This window comes from Corvus cornix, chromosome 2 (genome assembly GCF_000738735.6).
Source record: "Corvus cornix cornix isolate S_Up_H32 chromosome 2, ASM73873v5, whole genome shotgun sequence".
Taxonomy (NCBI): Eukaryota; Metazoa; Chordata; class Aves; order Passeriformes; family Corvidae; genus Corvus; species Corvus cornix.
In genome coordinates this window covers 45,922,497-45,945,015 of record NC_046333.1, presented here as the reverse complement: position 1 = coordinate 45,945,015, position 22,519 = coordinate 45,922,497, and the positions used below count along the sequence as shown (strand labels likewise).

Sequence of the window (22,519 nt, the reverse complement as noted above, 5' to 3'; positions counted from 1 at the left end):
CTTAGAGAAATCAGTGCTGTTCTTTTGTTTGGTTCAGCATACGGAAATAATTGCATCACTTTCAGAAAGAGGACAAAGAGTATTCAGCAAAAAAGCACTTTGAAACTGTATTGCCTGGTTTTGAATTACTGTTGGGAGATCCTGATGCAAAAGCAAGTGAATTTAATAGCTTCTCAGTTTCAACAGTCTTTGGATCAGGTTCTAAAGGGTTATTCTTTACGTTCCTTCTAATACCGTGTCAGACTGCAGAGCCAAAAAAAAAGAAAGAAGTTTATGCATTTGGCTTTGAATTTAGAATGGGATCTTAATTAGCATTCACTTTCAGCTTAATTCCAGTCACAGAAAGTTTTTATCCTTAATAGGGGAGCAAAAGGTAAGCTGAGGCATATCACTTCTCTAAATCTTACCCATACATCTTTCTGATAGAAGAACTCGTGCATACGCTGCCATCAGTACATGTAATTAGCAGCAGTATGCACAAAGAGGTATATCCTAACGAGATGCTGGAAAAATATGTGAACCAGTTATCCGTATACAGAAGTACATGAAACGATACTACAGAGTGGCATGATTATATCCGGGTGCCTCTGCTATAAAAAGCATTTGTATTACCCTTACTTCTCTGAATAAATTCAAATGACAGCCCCATTTCATTTCTTCATTCAGTCTGGAGGCCAGATGGCATTAGAATCATTTACTTCACCTTGTTGTGCTTAATTACTACAATCAACACACTATTTTCCAAATTAATCATAACAAAGTAATTTCATTAGTAACACAGCAGGCCGTTGAATTATTAGCATCATAACAGTTTGCAAACAATTAAACTTTATTTGAACCTTAAAAATTTGCAGAGTAGAACATTATTATAAGATCTAATGGCAGTACCATACAAATCCAGAACACAGCAAATAATCAAGTAAAACGCTGTACAATGTGAGAGTTACAATCACCTTTTAAAAATTTGCTCTCTTGCTGTTCACAGACAGGCAAGCACAATCCAAGTGAACAAAGAAAATGAAGCGATTAGCATCTTCTACCCGAGTTTTGTTTAAGTTGTATTAACTGAGATTTTCTTAGCCAAAAAAGGTTATGGTATTTGCACAGATATAAAGTAAACCATTCATCCATGGTCCGTTGCTGGTTTATTCTGACGTATTTACAGTGAGTTTCAGGACATCTTTTACGTTTTGAATTTAAGGCAGTTTATTTACTCTCCGCTGGCAGTAAGTACTAAGAAGGGGGAAGCCCTAAAAAAGAACTACAGACAAAAGCTACTTGATTTCTCTGGCTGTCACCACCCAGGAGAGGCCGCGCCGAGCAGCCCTGCCCCTCATCGCTTGGGTAAGGACTCCCTCTCCTGGAAAATCGGCAGAAAACGGCGCGGGACAGCGCGGAGGGGGAAGGGGCCAGAGACGAGACCGCGATCCGCCTCCGCCTCCGCCCGTCCCACGAAAAGCTGCTGCCACCAGCGCCGCGGCCGCGCAGCGCAAGGGCCGGGCCGGGGCCGCCCCGCACCCCGCACCCCGCAGCGGGCCGGGCCCACAGCGAGCGCCGAGCCACGGCACCGCGTCTCAGGACGTGGGGGAGGGTTTATTCCCTAAAAAGTACTTGGTGGTGGTGGTGGGATTCGGAATTCTGTAATTAATAAAATGCCACTCTGGTGGGCAGATTTATGGCGCTGCCATGTTAACAAGGGAGAAGGAGCGTTTCCAGCCCCGCTATTAACGCTTCACATTCTGTACACAATCCACCAGTACGCTTGACAAATTAAAGTAGTGAAAGATCTGAAGACTATAATCTATCATTTTAATGCTTGGCTGATAACGCACAGAATCAATTCCAATGACTATCTCTTTAAAAAATTACAACAAAACTCCATCCCGTTTGACGCCTATTAGCATTCAGTGTACCAGCAAGTACCATACACTAGCTAACATAGAGCACAGCATCTTAGTTTACTGAAAGGATCCAAATTCCAAGTTCAGACGAATGTTTCCTTTTAACCCAGAGTGTTCCCAGGGTCCGCCTGAAGCATAAACAGCACAAACAACTACACAGGGACCTGCATAGGCTCAGCAACTCACAGACTGGCCTGACCTGCCTTGTTGGCAGATTAAGGGTCTCACAAATCAACTGTCTGGGAGGATCCAAAAAAGTTCATCTTGCATGCTAATGGTAAAGCACATCTCCAAAAGAAGAGCATGTAAAGTATTAACTCAGACTTGCCCAACCACTTGTCCACAAGTGGTAGTATTTTAGTGTACTCTTTTATGTTTCAACCAATATTTTTAGACACAAAGTTCTGGCTTTTACACAAGAATGCAATGCAGGTAGCTGTTGCTCATCTACATAGGGTGAAGATCTCCATTGCACAGCCTGTATCAGAATTCCACATACCAGCAAGGTATCCAGATTTGACTCTGCAAAAGTATCTGTAAGGTACAGATAAAATATTTCACACTACCATGGAGAAAAATATTTTTACCTGCAATTTAGCTCATGTTGACTTAGCAAAAATTGTGGGGGTTAATATATTTTCACAAACTTTCATAGAATTACGATGTCCAAGTCAGAATGGTATCAGGGCAGTATTACCACACAGGCCAATTTATTACACCAGCAAAAGAATCAAGTCTTCATTGTGTGTCAACAAAATAGTAATTAACAATACAATACTAAATATATGAGAAAAATAAATCACTGGCTAAAGCATAACTTAAAAACATTTGGAAACAGAATACCTTGAAGACATGAAATATTATACATAAATTTCCCTCAACTTTCTGATGAAACTGCACAAGATGTACAGTGAGCATTAAAAGGTTAATGTATGCATGAATTGAGTAGCAGTTTACCCTCGAAGCTCTGCTTAATTTTTCTGAATCTGCAAAACAGGAAAAGATGGAAAAATTCCCTGAAAGAACATAAACCTACAGCTATACAGAGTGCTGCTAATATGTTAGAAAAAGAGCAACAGGCACTGTATGGCTGCTTGTGCCCCATATGTTAATTACCATCTATTTAATTTCCTAGCATTACAATTCTATAAAAAGTGGCTAAGAAGAACATTTCCGTAAAGTTATGATCAGTTACAGCTTATAATGTTTAATATACGCAAGGCGAGGATCTGACTACATTGGCTGAAACCACAAAACATGTACAGCAGAATCTTCTTCCAGAGGCTGGGTCTGTAAACTGCAGCTGCACACCACTCTTCATTTCAAGTGCAGATTTCTCCTGATTAGGGAGAGGGAAGTTGAAAGTTCATCATTAACCAAAAAACCTCAAACATGCATTCAAACCCAGTCCAAATATCTATCCCCTTCCACAGTCTTCTGCACAGACGGATATAGACATATTACTAAAGTAACAAAACTAAATAGAAACAACACCAATTTTATTTTTAATCTGGAAAAGGAACAGTTATTAAATATATCGTCTTTTGTACCCTGTGGTCTAATATTTCATATAGAATCCCAGGAAAAAAGGTACTTTAATTGAACCTTCAATATATTTTGCCATAATCTTTATTTTAACAGGACTTCTACAAAGGTTCCAGGAAAGACATACTTATGAAACAGAGAACAAGGGAACATATAAGCCATTACAGAAGATTGGATTAAAATGTACTTACCCAGGCCTCTCAAATATCATACATCTCCATTATGTAGGCTTTAGGCACCAGGCCAATGGTTCCCTTCATTTCTCCTACCCACCAGCCAAATCTATTGTACTCCTAATTGAAAACAATAGGCAGTATTAACCTTTAGTCTGATATAAATGCAATAGAGTTTTGTATGCAACTCCTTATGGATGCTTTCTCTTATATACAGTTATAATAATTTCAACTGAAAATTAAAACATTTTATCTTTTTGTTATAGGCATTCACATGCAGTTAGGCAAAGGCAGAAGCTAAATTTTGAAAAGGCCAGGCATACTCAAGAAAATTTCTTAATTATGGCCATGCTTCTCTAACACCTACTAAAAATAGCCGACCTCCTTATCCTCTATTCATCACAAACACAAAAACCTTATCTTTGTAATTAAAATCTCATAGCAAAACGTTGACATATAACAATCCACAGGGATTCTTTTAGTATCACAAGCTAAACTCTAAGAAACTTACCATCAACTTATTTTAAAAACTACTTCACTCAAATGTGAAGGGAACACTATATATCTAATACATAATATCTTTCTATGGACAAAGTCTACTATTGCTCTATGCTTGCAGAAAATTCTACAGCAGATCTCATATTGCTGACAGATGACTAATGCACTCCTGTTTCAAATATGTTTAGGCTTAGTGAGATAAATATGAAACAAAATGAATTATAATAGTTTAAAGAAATGATCTCTTCCAAAAGCAGTACCAAGTCAGAATATTGTGGTATTGTGGTATATAATTATTGTGAAAATAAAATAATGTAATAATGATATGTAATTACTGCATATTGTGGTATATAATTTATTTTTTTCCTATGAGATAAATATTTTAAGATCAATCCTAAAAAATGGTTCAATAAATTTTAACAGCTGGAATTGCACACATACATATATTGAGTTACAAATGAAGTATTAAAACAGAGACCCTACTCAAAACTGAATGATTAGTAAGATAGAAATTACTTTGGAACAAATATGCAAAATACAAAATACATAGTATTGCTGATAAGCAACATCTGCTTCCTGCGACACTGCTCTTCTGATGAGAAGAGCAAAAAGCTCTAGGATTTTGAATTACTGGTCCTACTGAGATGAAGCTACTATTTTGAACTGTAGGTAAAGTTTTTTGGTTATAAATAGCCAAATGGAGCTTAAGGGTTAATGGAGTTTCATTAAAGCCCGAGCTATAATGATTTGCTGCTGGCATATTTTGCCTGGTCAAGAGTTCTCTGGGGTCCTATGAGGTGCTTAGTGTACTCGGCTCTCTCTGTGCTTAACTACGATGGCCCGCTTTCATATGGGCTTTTTTTCTTTTTTCTTTGCCTTTCGCCTTTTTTTTTTTTTTTTTTTTTAATGCTTGCATGCAGGCACACACACAGTTTTATATTTTCTAATTGTGGAAGGGTGAACACTAACCTTCAATTAAACATTTTCTTCCTTCTCTTAACAGTGAATTGGTGATTTAAAAGATTCTATCCTACTATGCATGAAATACGGCAGTAAGTGTGATTTAAAGGAAATCCACTTAAAAAACAGCAGGAAAAACTTCATTTATTATGTGAACATGCGAACAAGAAAGCGGCAAAAATAATTCCACCTTCTTCCCCCTTCTACTCCAAAGCAGACTGCTGGGGATGGGTTTGGTCTTGAAAGTCTAGGGGTATCTGAACCCGATCTTCAGTGCACACTGCTCTCCACAGAAGTTAATAACCTTTCCCATGGGGCTTCACATTACACCCCAAATCCTTAAAGGCGAAACAATACCCTGACACTGAGGTTTATAATCTTCCAGATCAGCCTGTTTAAAAATCTATCCTCTGTCTCACAATACACTGTTTAAATATACAAACTGGATTTCAAGACTGAAGTGGGAAATTGCTGAAAGGAGCAGCACTCACGTATACTACTGGAATCTCAGCAATAAATCTCTCCAAGAGAAAGCAACAAAAGATTTTAAGCTGCTACATGGAATTCGCACAGTGACTGACAAGAGTGATTAAGCAAGTTTTGCTAGACATCAGCCAAAAAAACAAACAATACATGAAATGAGGGAAGTGGCTCAGTTAAGCAGTCATTAAACTGCATATGACAAATGGCACAGAAAAAGCCTGTGGATTACATTATCCATTGAAAATGTTCCACTTAGCAACACTACATGGACTTAGAAACAATTGTTTTTAAAGAAATAATTCAGATAGCTCAAATTAAAATTAAAAGCATGCTGCTGTTTTGAAAACTTTCTGGGTTTTACTACTTACTAATACACCACTTACTGCTCTGCCATGAAGCTAAGTGAGAAGATGAAATCAATGTTGATGTAACAGACTAGTAAACTAATTTAAGGATTCACTGCAACCATTATACCATACAGACAATATTGCAACACAGAAGCTTTTACTTTACATTACTATTCTTTGTATGGGTCTCAAGAGCAACATGAATCCCAATTAAACTATCTGCAGTCTGTAGAAGTCTGAACAAAAATATAATGCAGATACCTGGTTACCAGGAACATAAAACCTTAATCTCTGGTTTTAGAATAATTAGATAGCACTCCCTTTTAAACTGATTAAAGTACAGACATTTCTCTTTTAACTCCTAACCCCTCCTTCCTATCCTCAGTACCATGAAAGAGTGCTTAACTAGTGAGGCAGATAAGCAGCCCCCCTAGTCTTCTCTTGAAGTCAGACATAAAATCCAAATTGATGTATTGTCTCTATCAATGTTATCAATTATAAACTCCTTCGCAGCAATATAATTTCATTAATACACTGCTGTTGTGAGGTCCATATGTCTATTACTGCTGCTTAAGATGTGTAGAATAAAAGCCTACAGTCCACATTTGTGGGAAATAATGATTAATATGCAGAAGGATATGAATACAGTTAGAAGTTTTATACGAATAAAAAAGTTGGGAAGCACTGTGCTTTTGCAAGCATCAGCTTCAGATCTCAGGTACCACTGGGTTTACCATCTGGTATCCCTCACTGCATTCAGCTCTTAATATCACTGCTAACATAGGCAAGCGACTATACTTCAGAAGGACTGATAAAATAATGAAGAGTCCTTTAATCTACAGGAAACCATTGTAGTCAATTTATAAGAAATATTGCATCCCTTTGTAGGATGTGTAATTATTTTCTATTAATCATGTGCTATAAAGCTACATTATGTGGTTATTCTGTTATCACTAGAAAGAGGCCTGCAGTCAGCTCCTGACAATGTTAGGTAATTACTAACACAAAGCTTCTTTCTCCTTATGTAGAAACGCTATCAAGATCCAGAGGTGCTGTGATGCTCCGCTGTATGAAAATAACTCTCCAAAGAAATTCAATAACTGCAAAATGAATTGCTCCAAGGCAAACAGAGGGATAGGAGAGGGGGGCAGGGCCAGATCCAGCCGCCTGCAATGAGGAGAATGCACAAGTGTGCGGCCATGCTCTGCCATGTGACGGGGAGCACATTTGCCATACCAGGCAATGTTAGCAGGGCCGGGGGGAGGAGGGGGCCACCACTACCCTTCCCACCACCGGAAGACAAGCACCAGGGCAATGGAATGTACTATGCCAAATAATATGAAACAACAACCTTAACAAATGACCAAATGCTTTCTAAGCTACTTCTGCATTTCCACTGCCATGGAGTGGATTATTTTTTTTCCCCAGCAGAATTTATTAACCAAAGTGAAGTAATTTCACAGGGCAGCAAAGAACAGGTTATGACTTAACATTTAACATGCTGGTAAAACACTCTCTGTACAGCATGCTAGATAGCAGGGGGTAAAAATCCCATCAGGGTTTACATGTTCCTTAAATGCTCTCAACTGAACACACTGCGAGCAAATGCTTCTCCTTGTCCCCATCCCACCAATTTCACTGCACTGATGTCTATGTACCCATGACTTCATGAGACCCTGATCATAAAACCTTTTGTACTTGGGGAAAATGCAATAGTTAGCAATACACTCCCTGTTTTCTACCGATACCATTTAAATCCAAGATTTTAGTCCTCTACAGAAGAGAATTTTGATATTTTGACATACAAAAAGAGAAAATGTTTATACTTGAGGATTTCCAAAGCAAACTTTTCTAAAGGTAGCAAAAGTTCCTCTGCCTAAATGAGATTCTCCAGATGCTTTGCACCATGTAAACTTCTACTGACTTCAGCAAAAGTTGAGAACATCTAGTTCTTGTACAATTAGTCTCCATAGTTGAATACATATGGTATGGTTATTTGTGTTTGTGGTGTGGGTTTTTTTATTTGTTTGGTGTTAAAAAGAAGTTGCTGAAAATTATCATTGTGTTTCAATGCCTTGAAGAAAAAATGGAGTGGTATTTTTAAAAATACAACTGAAGTATGTGAATTCAAGATTTTTCTCCTTCTTTCTTCTAGTGGCACTGTGAGTAATACTAACTTATGAGCTGAATACCTGCAAACTTTAAAATTGAGAAGCAAAACATATCTATAGCCTTGTTTGGGGTTAAAATAAGTAACCTCTACTATCAAGCTAAATGTGTCAGAAGCAGGAATAAATTTTTTTCAAAGAATATCCTAGGGTGCAATTTTAGCACGATAATATTTTAAAACATCTCCAATTCATCCAGGAGATTCATACTAGCTAAAAAGTTTTAGAACTTCCTTTGGTGTAATTGTTGAATGATACACTATCAACTAGGGAGCAGTTTTGGCACAGAAGAGCATTTTCTCTAAAAGCAGAGAATGACAAATGTCCTAAATAACTGAATGAGACTTCTTCACAGGTAGTAGAGTTGTTTTAAGACAGCAATAAAATGGTCATCTTTAAAAATATAAGCACCAGATTTATTGTATGATTGCGTTATTAGGTTTTATTTCTCACGATGACATGAGAGAAAATATACAGCAATTAAAGATTTCCAATATAAATCACAGTAAGCAGACTGAATTCTGAACCAAAACTGTCCTCAGAAAATGCCTTGGAACAATAGAAAGGCCATTTTATTTTCCATTAGATGACACATGGCCAATTTTTTTTCTGATCTGGTAGGTAAAGGCTTACATACTATCAGTATGCAAACCAACAGAGCTACAGTTGCTTTGCATTAGTTCTAACCAACCCTCTGTTTAAAGGCCTTCACTATTTTGTTTAGACATGTACTTATTGTTCTCCCAGCCCCACCCATAAAGAATAAACAAGCCAGGAAATGGGTAATGTACAACTTAGCATTGCATTTCTGTTTTGATCAGAAGCATCAGAAGTGAACCTCCCAAAGCTCCCACCTTCCCCCCACTGGCTCCCTTTGCAGAGCATCAGTCTCAGAGCACACACACTACATTTTTTTCAGATGAAGCTAAAATGAAAGATGCACTTGAGCATGCTCCAACCATTAATGTGTTCTCATTCCACAAAACCAGGCTAGACCTCTTTGGACATCAAACAGCTTTGAGAAAGCATGGTGTGGACACCGGGGCCTCAAGCACTAAGTGTTCCACTCTGCAAATCCGCTCCTACTGGTACTCCCTATTTGCTAGGGGAGCCACAGGCAGTATGGCCATGGAATAGCAGTTACGGATCTCAGTATGATCAGCCAAAAAACAATCTGACAAAATAAAACACTCAGGATTTTAGTATGTCTTTCATATCTTCTGGAAAAAATACCAAATAAATACATTTTATTAAGATTATACAGATAGTGGACAAAATGTTCACGGTGATTCTGAAACAGCTGCATTGTTAAGTTGCACTTTATTTCATAAGCAGTAATATGAGCTGTGGAGATTCTTTGTCTTTTTACTAGGCAAAAAATACAGGTTGAGATGTGAGCATTTTAACATTTACTGTCTTGAAAGAACAAAAATCTGCCACACTTGAAACCTACTGTCTAAAAACCTCTCTAAATATAGGATAATCTAAGCACCAAGTTAACACTCTACTTTCATGAAAAATTCTAGAGCAAAAGGTTGTCATAGATGAGATTTCCATGATCATAAATACCAGAGTGAGCAGCACTGGCGTGCAAGGAAATAATAACAATTAAGGAGAATTCCAGTTAAGGATATGATTTCTGATTTTGAAGTATTATTTGCTCTTTTAATACAAATATAAATAGGAAGTGTATTAAATTAGTTTAATGTTAAGAAATGTCAGTAATTCTACTATGCAGGTGCCTACTAACATATTGAGGTAAATTTTCACTATTACTTGCATTTGGCTGATGAAACTATGGAACTTCATAACACAAAACATACACCTAAAGCAAACAAACAAGTACTGCAAGTGTTGCACTTGCATAAATTGTGCACACAAAACTTAGGAAAAGAAAAATAGAACTACCTCCATCCACAGTTATCTTTGTTTCTGGAAATTGATTTCTTGAGTAGAGCTATGGAAGCTTTATAAAAATGATTGCTATACTGTGGTCTGTTTTCCCATTTATCACATGGTCTTGAAAGCAAAGGCAAGCCCATAAATGAGCAGGAGTTAAGAGCAATCATCCTTTTAGAAAACAGGACTCCAAAGTATTGAGTTTCTAACAGTCAGTATTAACTAAGAAATGTTATTAACAAGTCTCTTTATCAGTACAGCTATATTTTTTTATTGCATAATGGAATAAGGGTATATAGTTTTCTGAAAGTTCACATCATTCATAGCATAAGTGATAAAAGCCACTTGAATATTCAAGAATATTATAAATTAAAATAATAGTAATAGTATATCTGTACAGATACATTGATCAATTAATCTGAAATGTTAACTATGTTTTTAAATAAAGTTAACAAGTACTATTGTGATAGTTTTGTTAATTCTGCTCAGATTAAAAACTCAACTTTTGAGGAAAACTAGGTAGAAAAACCTAGAAAAAAGTTGTGAGGTTTTTGGGGTCTTTTGTAAAAGCCCACAGGACTGCTGCCACACAAAAGCCACAACTGACATAAATATTCAGGAAATAGCTTAAATAGTTTTTGAATACACCTTTAAAACAAGAAAAACATGCTTTTCTACAGTAACTGCACTAGTCAGGCATAGGTATCTCTGTTGTCAGAGTATGTGCTCATGCTCATTGCAGTAACACTGCGTTTTGATGCTCATTTTAAAGCAAATTCTGGAGATTTGTCTTTGCAAAATACTTAGCTATTTTAGGAAGTAAACACTGCCAAACTGAAACCATGCTCATTTGTCTAAGAGACATTTACCTAGAAACTTACATGTAACATACTGCTCCTCTTGCTTTATTTAAATTCTATAAATGCCTGAATTTGCTAAACTGGTTCAAAATTACTTGTACAAATGATCTCATTTCTTGGAAACAAATAATTGCTTTCCCCCTAATTTCTATACAGGTATGAGAAAAGCTGGTAAACATATATTGCTTTGGCATAACTATTGCTGGGAGAGATGAATATCTATCTTATCACGTTCATCAGAGCAGGCTATACCATTTATATTTCACTGTAAAACAAAGAACTATTACATGTTGCACAAATATGCTCGATATTTTGTTAATGCTTCACCCTTCCTACTATAACACTGCTATACCCATACTTACTTCCTTATCAGCAAAATGTGATTTTCAAGAGTAATGTTCCTGGCTGACATATGATAGAAAGGCAATAAAGCCACAGCTAGGTTCAGCTGAAGCTGAATTTATGACACCATTTTAGATGCATACACATCGCCCCCCTGTCAGTACCTGCATCTCTCATTTTCGACCACTAGATGGTGTGAAAAAATAAAAAAATTGCCTCGGATTCCTGCCACAAAATCCAAGTATTAATGTAGCGGATCAGGAAATATTTTAGAAGGAAAGTCTTGACCCACTTCGGGATGGTTAGGCTCACTTTTGCTTTGGTTATATTTTCACTTACCGGACAAAGAGCTCATAAATGATTAGACCTTGAAACTGAATCAAGTGGAGGGTTAAGATAGATAATTCTCTAGCACTTTCCCCTCCAAGGACCCTAAATTCCAAGCTGACAGTAGGGGCCAACACTCATTTTTCTGAAAAAGCTGTACCAATCTTTAAGTGAAACAGGGCTGGCTTTTCTGGGCTGTGTTTTGGAGTAGAAATCATTCCCATAGAGAGAGGCTCTATATATCTGGAGCAGCAGCAAGCCTGTTTCAAGGACCAATTACGGATTAATCACGGCATGGCAACAGGACAGTTGATATACAGAGGACAGCTTAAGCTACTGTTTTTCTATTTTGCTCCATTTTTTAAATGAAATTTCTCACTCTTTTGGGGAAGCAGTAGCAAGCAATTTTTTTCACCTACAAGCTGGAGATTAAGATTTTATTGTCCCCATAATGTACCCAAAGAGCACAACCCCCAAAGAGGCCAAACTCGCACAGTGGAATCCATTCGCTCATGGGCTTATGGGGGGAGTGAGAGGGGGAAGAGGTGGTTATTTTAAATTAGTACAATTCTTCAGCGCTGAATAACTTCTTGAAAGTTTGCCCAATCCACAAGCCTTATTCAGCCTTTAGTAATGCAATTCGGTTATTAGTTTAAGTGACAATGAAATACCTCAAAAGACATACATGGTCAAATTAATATTAGTAATACATCTTCTATATTTTTATATAGGACTATCCTTCTATCCATAAATCTTAAATTTATTTAAAACAGAAGCTGTTACATTTATTATCCAGAATATAAAGGTATCACAGATGGTTTAAAGCAATTGTGACAAAACTTAAGATTTTGAAACTGAGACAAACAGATACCTTTAGCTTTCATGCACCTGCACCTGTATTTCAGTGACCTACAGTATTTTTTGTACTAATTACACTGAACAGCAATTAGATATATATTCTACACATATTTTAAAACGTAGGGTGTTTTCAATGAGAACTTTAAAAGCTCTGCTTTTTTTTCTAATATGTGGGGAAAATAGAAATTTCCCTTGATTAATTGTTCAGAAGTAGACTTCAATGGACCATGAAATATATATTTTAACAGATGTTTTGTTTTTGCTGGGGAGCTTAAGGGAAAATCTGAAAATTCACCAACATTAATATAGAGTAAAACTTCATACTTCTTCTGCTTAGTGCCAATTCAGATGAAAGGAATTACATTTCTCATTTACTTTGCAAACAGAAAAGTAGTAAAAAATGCCCAAATCTGTCAGAGCAAACAAATTCGGAATCTGAGCTGTCAGAATAGTACCAATATACATACGAAGATGAAAGCATAGTTCAAAAAAACAAACCATCTTCTGTAGCAAGATCCCAAAAAAGTCCGAATCAGCAGTCAGGAATATAAAACAGGAAACAAAAAACATAACATACAAGATAACTTAAAATTCTACAAGGTTAACTTCTACAAGCAGAAAGCACATTGTCTCCTGTTAAGTCAGTTAACAAATGGTAGCCAAGATTTAACAAGGAAATAAACATGCTTTAAAGTTAATTCCTGTTATATGGCTATGTTTTAATTGAGATTATAGTTCATTTGACAAAATAATTAATTGCAGTGAATATCTGATTGCAAACAAAGGATCTGAAAGGGAGTGCCAATTTCCCCCTATAGAACTGTGGGAACGTACCCTTCTGCCATGGCTTTCTTTTTACAGCCATGTAGCCCCAGTAGTGTCTCATACCTTGCTGATAATGTAGATAACGTCACCACGTTTAAACGTCAACTCATCGGTTTCATCTCCTGTGCAGTCCCACAAACCTTGATAGAAATTGGCATAATCGGTATTTTCGCTATCTGCAAAGAAAACAGCATCTAATTACAAAACAATCGAGATTGAGGATAACTAAAGTTACTCTTTAAATCTCCAGAGAGAACAAAGCAATTTATTAGCACACATTTCTTATTCCTCTTTTTAGAAACGGCCCCTTCCTGCCATGAAAGCAAGTGAAAATTAAGTTTACTGTGCAAGCCCTTCACTGGCAAGTTGCATCACTGAGAGACATGTAGCTACAGGTTTTCAAAGCATTTTTCAGCTGCAACTTAAAGCAGCTAGTTTTCCTCTACTAGTATATTTCTAGCAAGCCATATATGTATCCCAACTTGAAACTGATAAAACTGCTAGAATATAATTAATAATGATCAGTAAAAGGAAGCTAAAGTATTTTGTGATACACTCCCCCTCCCTCTCCTGTTCCAACAAAATTAAATAGCTTCTCTGAGAACCTTTGAGATAATCCTTGATTCTTCCTTCTGAAATATCGGAGAACTTGGAAACTGTTGCTGAAGCTGCATTTCAAAAATATTTGTGTCAGCTCCAGTTTAGGACATTAAGCTCTGGCTAAACGTGCAACTACACTAGAGTCATAAACTCATCCTTCTAACAGCATAAGCACAATGGATGTGCTGTGTTCAAGCTGCCATACAGGCCATTAACTGATTGATTATTTAGCACTCTTTGCTCTGTAATATGGCAATAACACAGTAATAAATGCTTTGTCATACATTTACAATACAGAGTACATCTATTGAAACACAGCGCTCACACACAGTTAAATACACTGGGTGCTTCTGTTGCACTGCAAACTATTTCCTGTTTTTAATTCCATGAGAATGGAGTGTGATGAGTTAATGCAAAAAGAATGTAAGCAATACCACTAAGATGACCGGTTACATTATGTATACACTAACCAGACAGAATGTATATGTACTAATAATTTACATCACTGGAAAGCTATCTTCTAATTCTGATAACATAAATATCACTGAACTGGCTGGATCAAGGCTGTCATCTTAGTTTTGTTATATGATTCTTGAACTGCAGGCTTGCTGGTTATTCCAACATACACCAGTTACATTTGCATGTCATTAGCACTCTACACCATCATTTATAGTTTACAATTTAACCATGATTGGTTCATTTTATTACCAAAAAAATCCTGCTAAAATATCAAGTATCAAGAGGTAGAAAGCATCACACTATAAAAAAATAGCAGTATTCAACCTGTGTTCTTCTCTATTTCGGCAAATACTTAGATTTGAATTTTAATATTCTCTGTATGAGCAAGAAGAGCTTGTTTTCTCTATCTTCAATTCAGTCTGTGTTCTGTGCTATCTTGTTTGGGTGGCAATACTGTCATAAGGCTAAATATTCACAATCTTGAATTCAAAGCTGCTATGCCAGTCACCCACCATTTAATTTTCCATAAACTGCTGATTAGGAGCTACAACTTGCTGCGCAGCACTAGGGGGCGTTCTGGCTGCCAGGGCCCAAATTCTTCTGTCCTCACCCCAAAAGCAACAATTGATACCCATATGAACGCTCACATATCATTCAGAAATAAGAGATTTGGTTATTTAAAAATGCACAGACATAATCATTTCAACATGAAGGCATAATCAGTTTGAATTGTTGCACCTCCAAATTTTGGCCCTTCCTGTTTTGACCTCATTATTCACCAATTCAGCATTAGACAATAAACAGTAACACAGGTTAGAATGAAATTAATTTGAAATAAATATTAAATCAGAATCTCTCCTCGGTCATTTTTTACTGTACTGATCACAGTTCACAACTCTGAGTCATAAAAGATAATGTAAGTCCACATGAGCAAAAAAACAAAAGAACTATTTTGGTATATCCCACCTCTCAAATCTTTCATCAGTTGGCTTATTGATCTCATTTAAAATACATTAATCAGGACTTTTACTTCTTTAGAACATCACTGAAAGAAATCATGACTTTTCACACTGACCTTTACCACTTTGAGTTCTGCTCTTACCTTTATGTGCCTGAAGTAACTCCTGTTAACACTAAAGTAAGTTGCAACAGAAGAGACCCAACAGCGGGTGAGACATGTCTCTCCTTTTATGTTCATCGTGAGCATTTAATTAAGTCTTAAAGTGGAAAGCAACCCAACTAATAATGTGAACACACTGGAAAAGATGCATTTTAAAATAAGCTTATTGCAACAGTGAAGATACTGACCAAAGACTAACCATGGCTCTGTGCTGTCATTTGTGAATTCAACATAAGATAGGGTTCTTTTTTAAGATAGGTTCACATTTTTCAGAAAAATATATACCAATATATTGGTATATTGGAGCACAGAAACAAAAAACAGGGAAAGAAATTGGCGGCGTAAGTTTATGGACAACTATGCTGGTCTTCCAAGAAACATTAATTTCAAATTCAAAATCCCCTCTCATGCCCTCCAGCACAAGTTTCTCCAAATTCTGTAAGGGCAACTACATACACATAAAAGACAATTTTAAATGTAACTTCAGACTTTATATGTATAAAGTGAAAAACGCTTCATAAAATTATTCATAGTGCTTACAAACACAGGCACAGAATTAAAAAAAAAGGCTGCGAAACACAAGCCCACTCATTCTTACTTTGGTCCCCTTCAGTTTGAGAAACCCTGTGAAAGAACACAGTTATTTTTTAGTTCTGATGATGCCCTAAACTTCAAAAAATGCCTGTTACTTACTTGCCCTTTATCTCACAGGGCAGAAAAGTTAAAAAATAAGGGCAAAACAACTGTAGTGTATTTATTTGGACTCAAATTCTAATCTATTCCAAGATGTTTGGTTAAATCTTTCTCACTTTCCTTCTCCTACTGTTCCTTAGTTACCCTAAAATCAACATATTTACACTGATAAGGCAGAAAACATGACACTTATTGAAATAGTGATTGTGGAAATGAAAATGGGTAGACAGTCATAACAAAAAAGACCCAGCAAGCCATATTATATAACTGAAACTCTTCAATGCTTTGGTATTTTTAAATTACTAGGTCACTAGCAATTTAATGTAAAGTTTTTTAGCAGCAAGAGTTAGCATTAAGAACAACAGAATAAAAAGAACTCAAGTCTGAAAGTTAATTGAAGTAGAAATATGTCAGGGCAAGAAAAGAGTAGGAAAAAACCCAAAAATTTTTGCACTAATCAGCTTGAGCTCACAGACAATTTGCAGAATATTTTCTGTGAGTTCAGGTTTAGTAAAGCTAGGTAATAAATTAAACTTAAGAATGTATGCGCTGTTTGTATGGAAAATCATAAAATATTCTCAAGTCATGTCAGTTATTTATGATGTGATGCCTATCAGAAATACTCATGTCAGCTCAGCCCTAAAAGTCAAACAAATTTCCAGTGTTAAATAGTGAACTATGTAAGATCAGATCACAAAACTATTGCTTGAAATGAACCTGACATCTGGGGGAACTGCTATGGTATTTTCAATGACATTGCACAAATACTAGTAAGACTGATAAGGCTATTCTTATAGCAGTTAAAATTTTTCAGATATGCAGATGCTAAAGTTTTGATTCCTTAGAAGTATGACCAATTAGAACTTCAGGAAGGTACATTCATGAAAAAAACCAATACTGTCGGCAACTTTGTAATTGGATTGACCCCACGCTCCATTATGACAACACACTCCTGTAATTACAGTAATGTCTAAATGAGTACTAAATATTAAGGCTGTAATGAGTCATGTTGTTTTACACATGTTTTTAGCAGAGCACAATGCTAACAGCATCTGATGGCTTGGCTCTTGTTTCCTGTCCAAGAAAAGCAACCCAAGACTCCTCACAGCAACCTGTCCCTGCTTTCCTGTATGGGTCAGGAAATCAGGCCTCTGTTTCCTCTCCACATGTTGCAACAGGAAGAGCACTGCAGAGCTACTTCCTAAAGGAACTCTTCTTGCCCACCCCTTCCTTGACAGCCCTGAAAGAATTATGTGCATTATGTACGATGGGGGAAGGAGAGCCAGATTGCATGTCAGTGCAGGTCACAGTTACAATGCAGCAGATCTCAGAAAGGTGTAAGGTCTGATAAGAAGTGAGTCTTCTCTACTTGCTGTGTCAAATCACCAATAGTTTATCTAAAGGTCTGTGCCCTTGAAGCACAAAACTATATTGTTTTTAAGCATAACTGGAAATACCTTTCTATCAAGAAAAGTTGTCTGGCTATGTGACTTTACATGGTGTATGCAGTTATTTTTCCAGTCCCAGAGATAATTAGCACCAGGGCGGTTTGCCAAGCTAAAGCTGAGACAATATCCTTCACAGCCTTTCTGGGCATTTGTGTCCTTTTCCAATTTTTATGCTGCTGTCACTGGACTCTGGCATTTCTTACCCAATTCATTTGCTTTCTCTGGTAATCATATGCAATGAAGATATGCATGGCCAACATTTAAACAGGCTGCAGATCAATTAGTGGTCTTAAGTTTATCTGATTTTTATCAAAGAAGACAGAGCTTTGGGTCGATTGTCAGAGCCTGTGTCAAGTTGACCTTTTCAGAGACGTCTACATTGCCAGTCCCTTGGGCAACTTGTTGTCCCCTGTTAGTCTCTGAATGGCAGAAGTCTGTTCTGCTCAAGCACAAAGTATACACAGATGTCTATATTACATTCTTATAGGTTTGACAGCAACTGCATGTTGTATCTATAAACTGTCCTTTAGCAGTGACACTTCCTCAATGATGATAAGCTAATTTATGCAACTAAATCTCCTTTGTGCAGAAATGAAAGCTAATTGAGTCATTACAAAGTAATTCAGGAAGGAATACCTTGTATAAATTGGCTTACTTTATAAATCCTTCTCAAGTGGTTTTCATGCATCCTAAGTGGTGCTTAAGCAGTTTTGCTGCCATCACATACCCAGGTTAAAAAGACAGCTTTACAGAGCTATAAAAACATTATTTTAAAGCAGCAAATGGAATAGACAAGAAAATAATGGTAAAAAGAAAGTGCATATGCAAAATAAAGAGGAAAGGTTTTAATTACCTGAAACAGTGGCAACTTCCTCCTGGCTCTCTTTGCTTGGCACTTCAGCTTTTGAAGAAAGACGTTCCTCTGCAAAACACATAACTGCAAGTGAAATTATGAAGGGACACTTCAGCTGACAGGAATTACAGCCCACATCAGCCTGAAAGACATACTCTATATTTCCAGACTGTAAGCCTTGTTTACTATTTTGCACTTATATAGAAGTTGGAACATTGTTATTTCTGTGGTTTCCGCCACCCATCCAAACACTCCAAGAGCTTTCTTTCAAAATCTCAGTTGGGAACATCTGTTTCCCTTTTCACTCTGGTCTGAATGCAGTCATATAGAGCTGCAGTTTGCTGATTTTCAGTCATTCCGAGACAATCAGAATGAGGGTCCTCTTCTGCTGCATACATTTCTTGCCAGAAAAGGACAAAGGAAAGGAAACCAAGGTGTGAAAAAGTATCCCCAGCCCATGCAATAACTCAGTTCTAGAGAGCAGTATGCAACAAAGGCAGAGAACCTTCAACACTGTCCTACAGACACAGTAGCTCAACACCTGCAGAATGGGAACACAGCCACTACAGATACCATGCCCTTCACTGCTCCTGCCCACTGTGCCTGCCCACGGTTTTAAGCAACCCAGACTCTATCAAATTACTTACTGCAAGTTTAGGAGACAAGAAAAGAGAAAACCTGGCAGTGATCAGCTCTGAAGCATGTTTTCTGGCTAGCAGGCTTGGAACACTGAAATCCCCACAGGCAATTTCAAAGGATGTGCTCCCATACTCCCTGTCTGGTACAGACATGGAACTCTCTCATGTCCAGACCCTCACTTGAGTAAATCCACACTCCACTCAGTACAGGGACACCAGATCTGCTCCTCACATTTCCCAGTCAACAATTCTGCTGATGACATAAAACAGGGGAACAAACTTCTAGCTGAATCCTGTCTTTAGGTTCTTAAGGAAGTAGAAACAAATTTATCCTGGCATTTACAGTATATCAAAAGTGACAAAGCTGCTGTACTGAATGAGGAAATAGTATATTGATAAACCCACTTCTCAAAGAAGAACTGGACTTTTAATACATTTAAACTATCTGGCTTTGCTACTCATCACATCTTATACAGATAGTCAAGCTTCTTTTTAAGATACACATTTCAGCAACTAATTTTGATATTTTACTAATGACAGACAACAGATAAAGCACTCAGAGCATTTAAAATGTTCCTCATTGTGCAACTTTTATGTAATTGCCCATTTACTTTGACAAAGAGTGAATTTTATATCAAGAGTTCAAAGGAGTTTTAGCCTTGTAAAAATTTAATCTATCCACAAGACTGTTCCTGCAAACATTAAAGCAGATGTTTAAAGCACAAGAGTAGACCTGTTGAAATGCATACGCATAATTGCTGCTAACCTCTATACACAGTCCTACAAATATTACATCATAAGATTCACTCTACAAAAAGCTTTGAAATTCTGCCCTACTAAGCCAACAAGATTTTTTTGTTCTCTGAATCTTGACCGGTTAAAAATCCGGTCAAGATGAATATAAACTATTTTTTAAGCCAAGGTGCGGGGAAAGAACAGGAAAAAAAAAACCAGCAATAGAACAGGAGAAATTGGAAGCTGCAGTACACACAAAACACTCTAACTATGTACTGCATTCAGATGTTCCAAATGTATTCCCTACTTGGCATTAATACTTGTCACATATTTCCAAGTATGCTCATTTGTTTATTTTAAGAACTCACAATTGGAGCATAAATGGCAAAAATGCATCCTTCTGTGCTGTCCAGAGCACTAGGAGGCACTGTCATTCTGTGGGTTCCCTACCATGGTTACACGAGTACAGGCACTAGTATTCCAGCATTAGTCACATTTTCTAGAATTGCTCCCTTTTCCCAGAAAAACCCACCTTGATCCAACACACACTGTATTATATTATTTTTTGATTAAAAAGATGGTAATATTACATGTTACTGAATGTTTGGACCTAAATCAGTTGTTGCATTCAATGTCCTATGGATTTTAACTCTATCACTTGTCATGGTCATCAGACTAGTTTAAACTGAGGACTGACTCAAGTAGAGGGTATCTCAACTTTAAAAGCAGCAGGAGAGGTTTGAAGAGATTTTTTCATAAGGTACAGCTGAATACATGTAGATTTCATTGCGATTTCATGGAAAAAATTTAGAATATATGCATTCTCCTGAAAAATTTATTTCCTAGAAACAAGAGTTCACCAGATCGACATCTGAAGATACGAAAATGTCTGAATCAAAGCTCTTTGAATTCCAAAAGGTGCCAAATTCAAGCAAAACTGTCCATATTTGCATACTGGTTTGGATCTCAACAATCCCCACTCATCCCACCTTGCTTTACATTACAGAGTTGTCACAGAAAGGACAAAGTTTCAAGTACAATTAGACTGGAAGAGGCAGTCCAGAAGCATGCTGGACATGGTCCAGCTGCTAATGGGCATTCATCCCATGGTACCAGGCTGAAGTGACTCCGTAGGAAACCTCCTCTGAAATACACAACAAACATCAGGTCCTTGGCACAAACCTGTGCTTTATGAATCTGTTGCAAATGGTTCACACTACTTGCTAATGCAATCATGCTCAGAGTGGAGCAGTTGTAGTAGGTTTGATTTAGGATATTAAAAAAGAACCTGTGGTTCTTTCTCATGTTTTCTAGTATTATGGCCTGAAGCAGTAACTAAGGGCATGTGGTGTCCTTTAAACACAGCAACCTCAATTACCTCAGGAATTACAGCTGCAGTCTGATGCAACATGTGTAAGTTTGTGTTGCAACATAGCATAGAGCCAAAAAATGAAAAATGAAATTAAAAAATACAGTAGAAATACTTCTGGCTTTTTTAAGATCCTGTGTGTAAGGAGTCATGCATACCTTTAAAATAACCTATTCCAGTTTTTCCTCTGTACATCATCTTCACACCATCGTTATCACTGCAGTGAGAAAATACTCTTTTCCACCTTCTCACTGTGTCAAAATGAGACTAATCTACACTAATCAAACCAGTGAACTCTTCCAGAGCTGTAGATCTTAAAAACCCCTGAGATACAGATTATGTTCCATACTACGCTGATACTTAAGACACCATAACAGCAACCTACAGAACTCTTATGACAATGCAACAAGGAACTAACTATACTTGTTAAAGCTTTTTTTCAGTTAGTCCATGAAAGCTGTTGAAAATAATTTACTTATTCAATTTGCAGTTTGAAGAAAAAACAGAAAAATAATCACCCAATCACATATGATTCTACCATCTACAAAATTTAAAAAGTGAACAATGAATTCTATACTTGCTGAGGTTTTTTACATTAACCCATTAATGTTTTTTCTTTCCATTTCTTTTTCTTAAAGAGAGAGAGGAAAATAGATTGGACTACTTGAGTATAAAATGGGTAAGAGTTTGGCTTGAACAGTGCATTCCTCCCATGGAATGTGCCATCTCCATGATAAATATGCATAAATTTAGCAGTTTCCTCTACTAACATGTTGCCTAACCCATCTTTTTACATTAGTCTCTAATTTAATGCCATAATTATTTGATATTCTATTGTCTTCTAGTTTCTGACACTTTGTCATTGCACAATACTAGTTTACACCTTGAATAATCCCAGTTTGTGAGTTAATATATTCTATTCAATGCTTTGATTACAGTAAACAAAACCAGCTAAGCTATGCGGCAAAAGCTACGAAACCACACAGATGGTTATAAGCTTTTCATTGTGTGGTTTCCATAGCAATCATATTGCAAATCTGGAAGCTTCTTGCAAATAAGCAGCTTGTATTTACACGCCTCTCGGCTGCAGCATGGAACAGAACAACAAGTGAAGTTATTATTCCAATCACATATTGTTAGCAACACCACTGGAAGATGTTTTGATCAGTTCAGATAAAAACTACTGCAGTGAACTAATTTTTCATCTATTTCATAATGATACAAGCAATCACACACTTGTAATGCGCATTCATGTCTCTTCATTTGAAATCTCACTGTAGTGTCAGAAGGTTATAAGCATACAAACAAGTCTTGTAAGACAGACCCCCCACAAAAACACTTGGGTTATTAAATAATCAATTACAAAAACTACGCAGTGTCTTTACTATTGTACTTGGCAAGGAGGACAGATGCATGCA

At 36.9% G+C, this 22,519-nt stretch overlaps 1 protein-coding gene across 2 annotated transcripts in view; it reads right to left on the bottom strand.

The window, feature by feature from the left end:
* Positions 1-805: 805 nt before the first annotated feature.
* Positions 806-22,519, bottom strand: part of SKAP2 (src kinase associated phosphoprotein 2) — a 120,303-nt gene continuing 98,589 nt past the window's right edge. The window contains exons 10-13 of one of the 2 annotated variants that reach the window (XM_039549259.1): positions 18,360-18,443; positions 13,250-13,362; positions 3,638-3,739; positions 806-3,240 (exon numbers count right to left, since the gene is read on the bottom strand). In XM_039549259.1, the coding sequence (XP_039405193.1) occupies positions 3,647-3,739; positions 13,250-13,362; positions 18,360-18,443 (290 nt within the window). In that variant the 3' untranslated portion in view covers positions 806-3,240; positions 3,638-3,646. The remainder of the gene's footprint in view (positions 3,241-3,637; positions 3,740-13,249; positions 13,363-18,359; positions 18,444-22,519) is intronic. The other variant, XM_039549260.1, reaches the window with a different exon arrangement.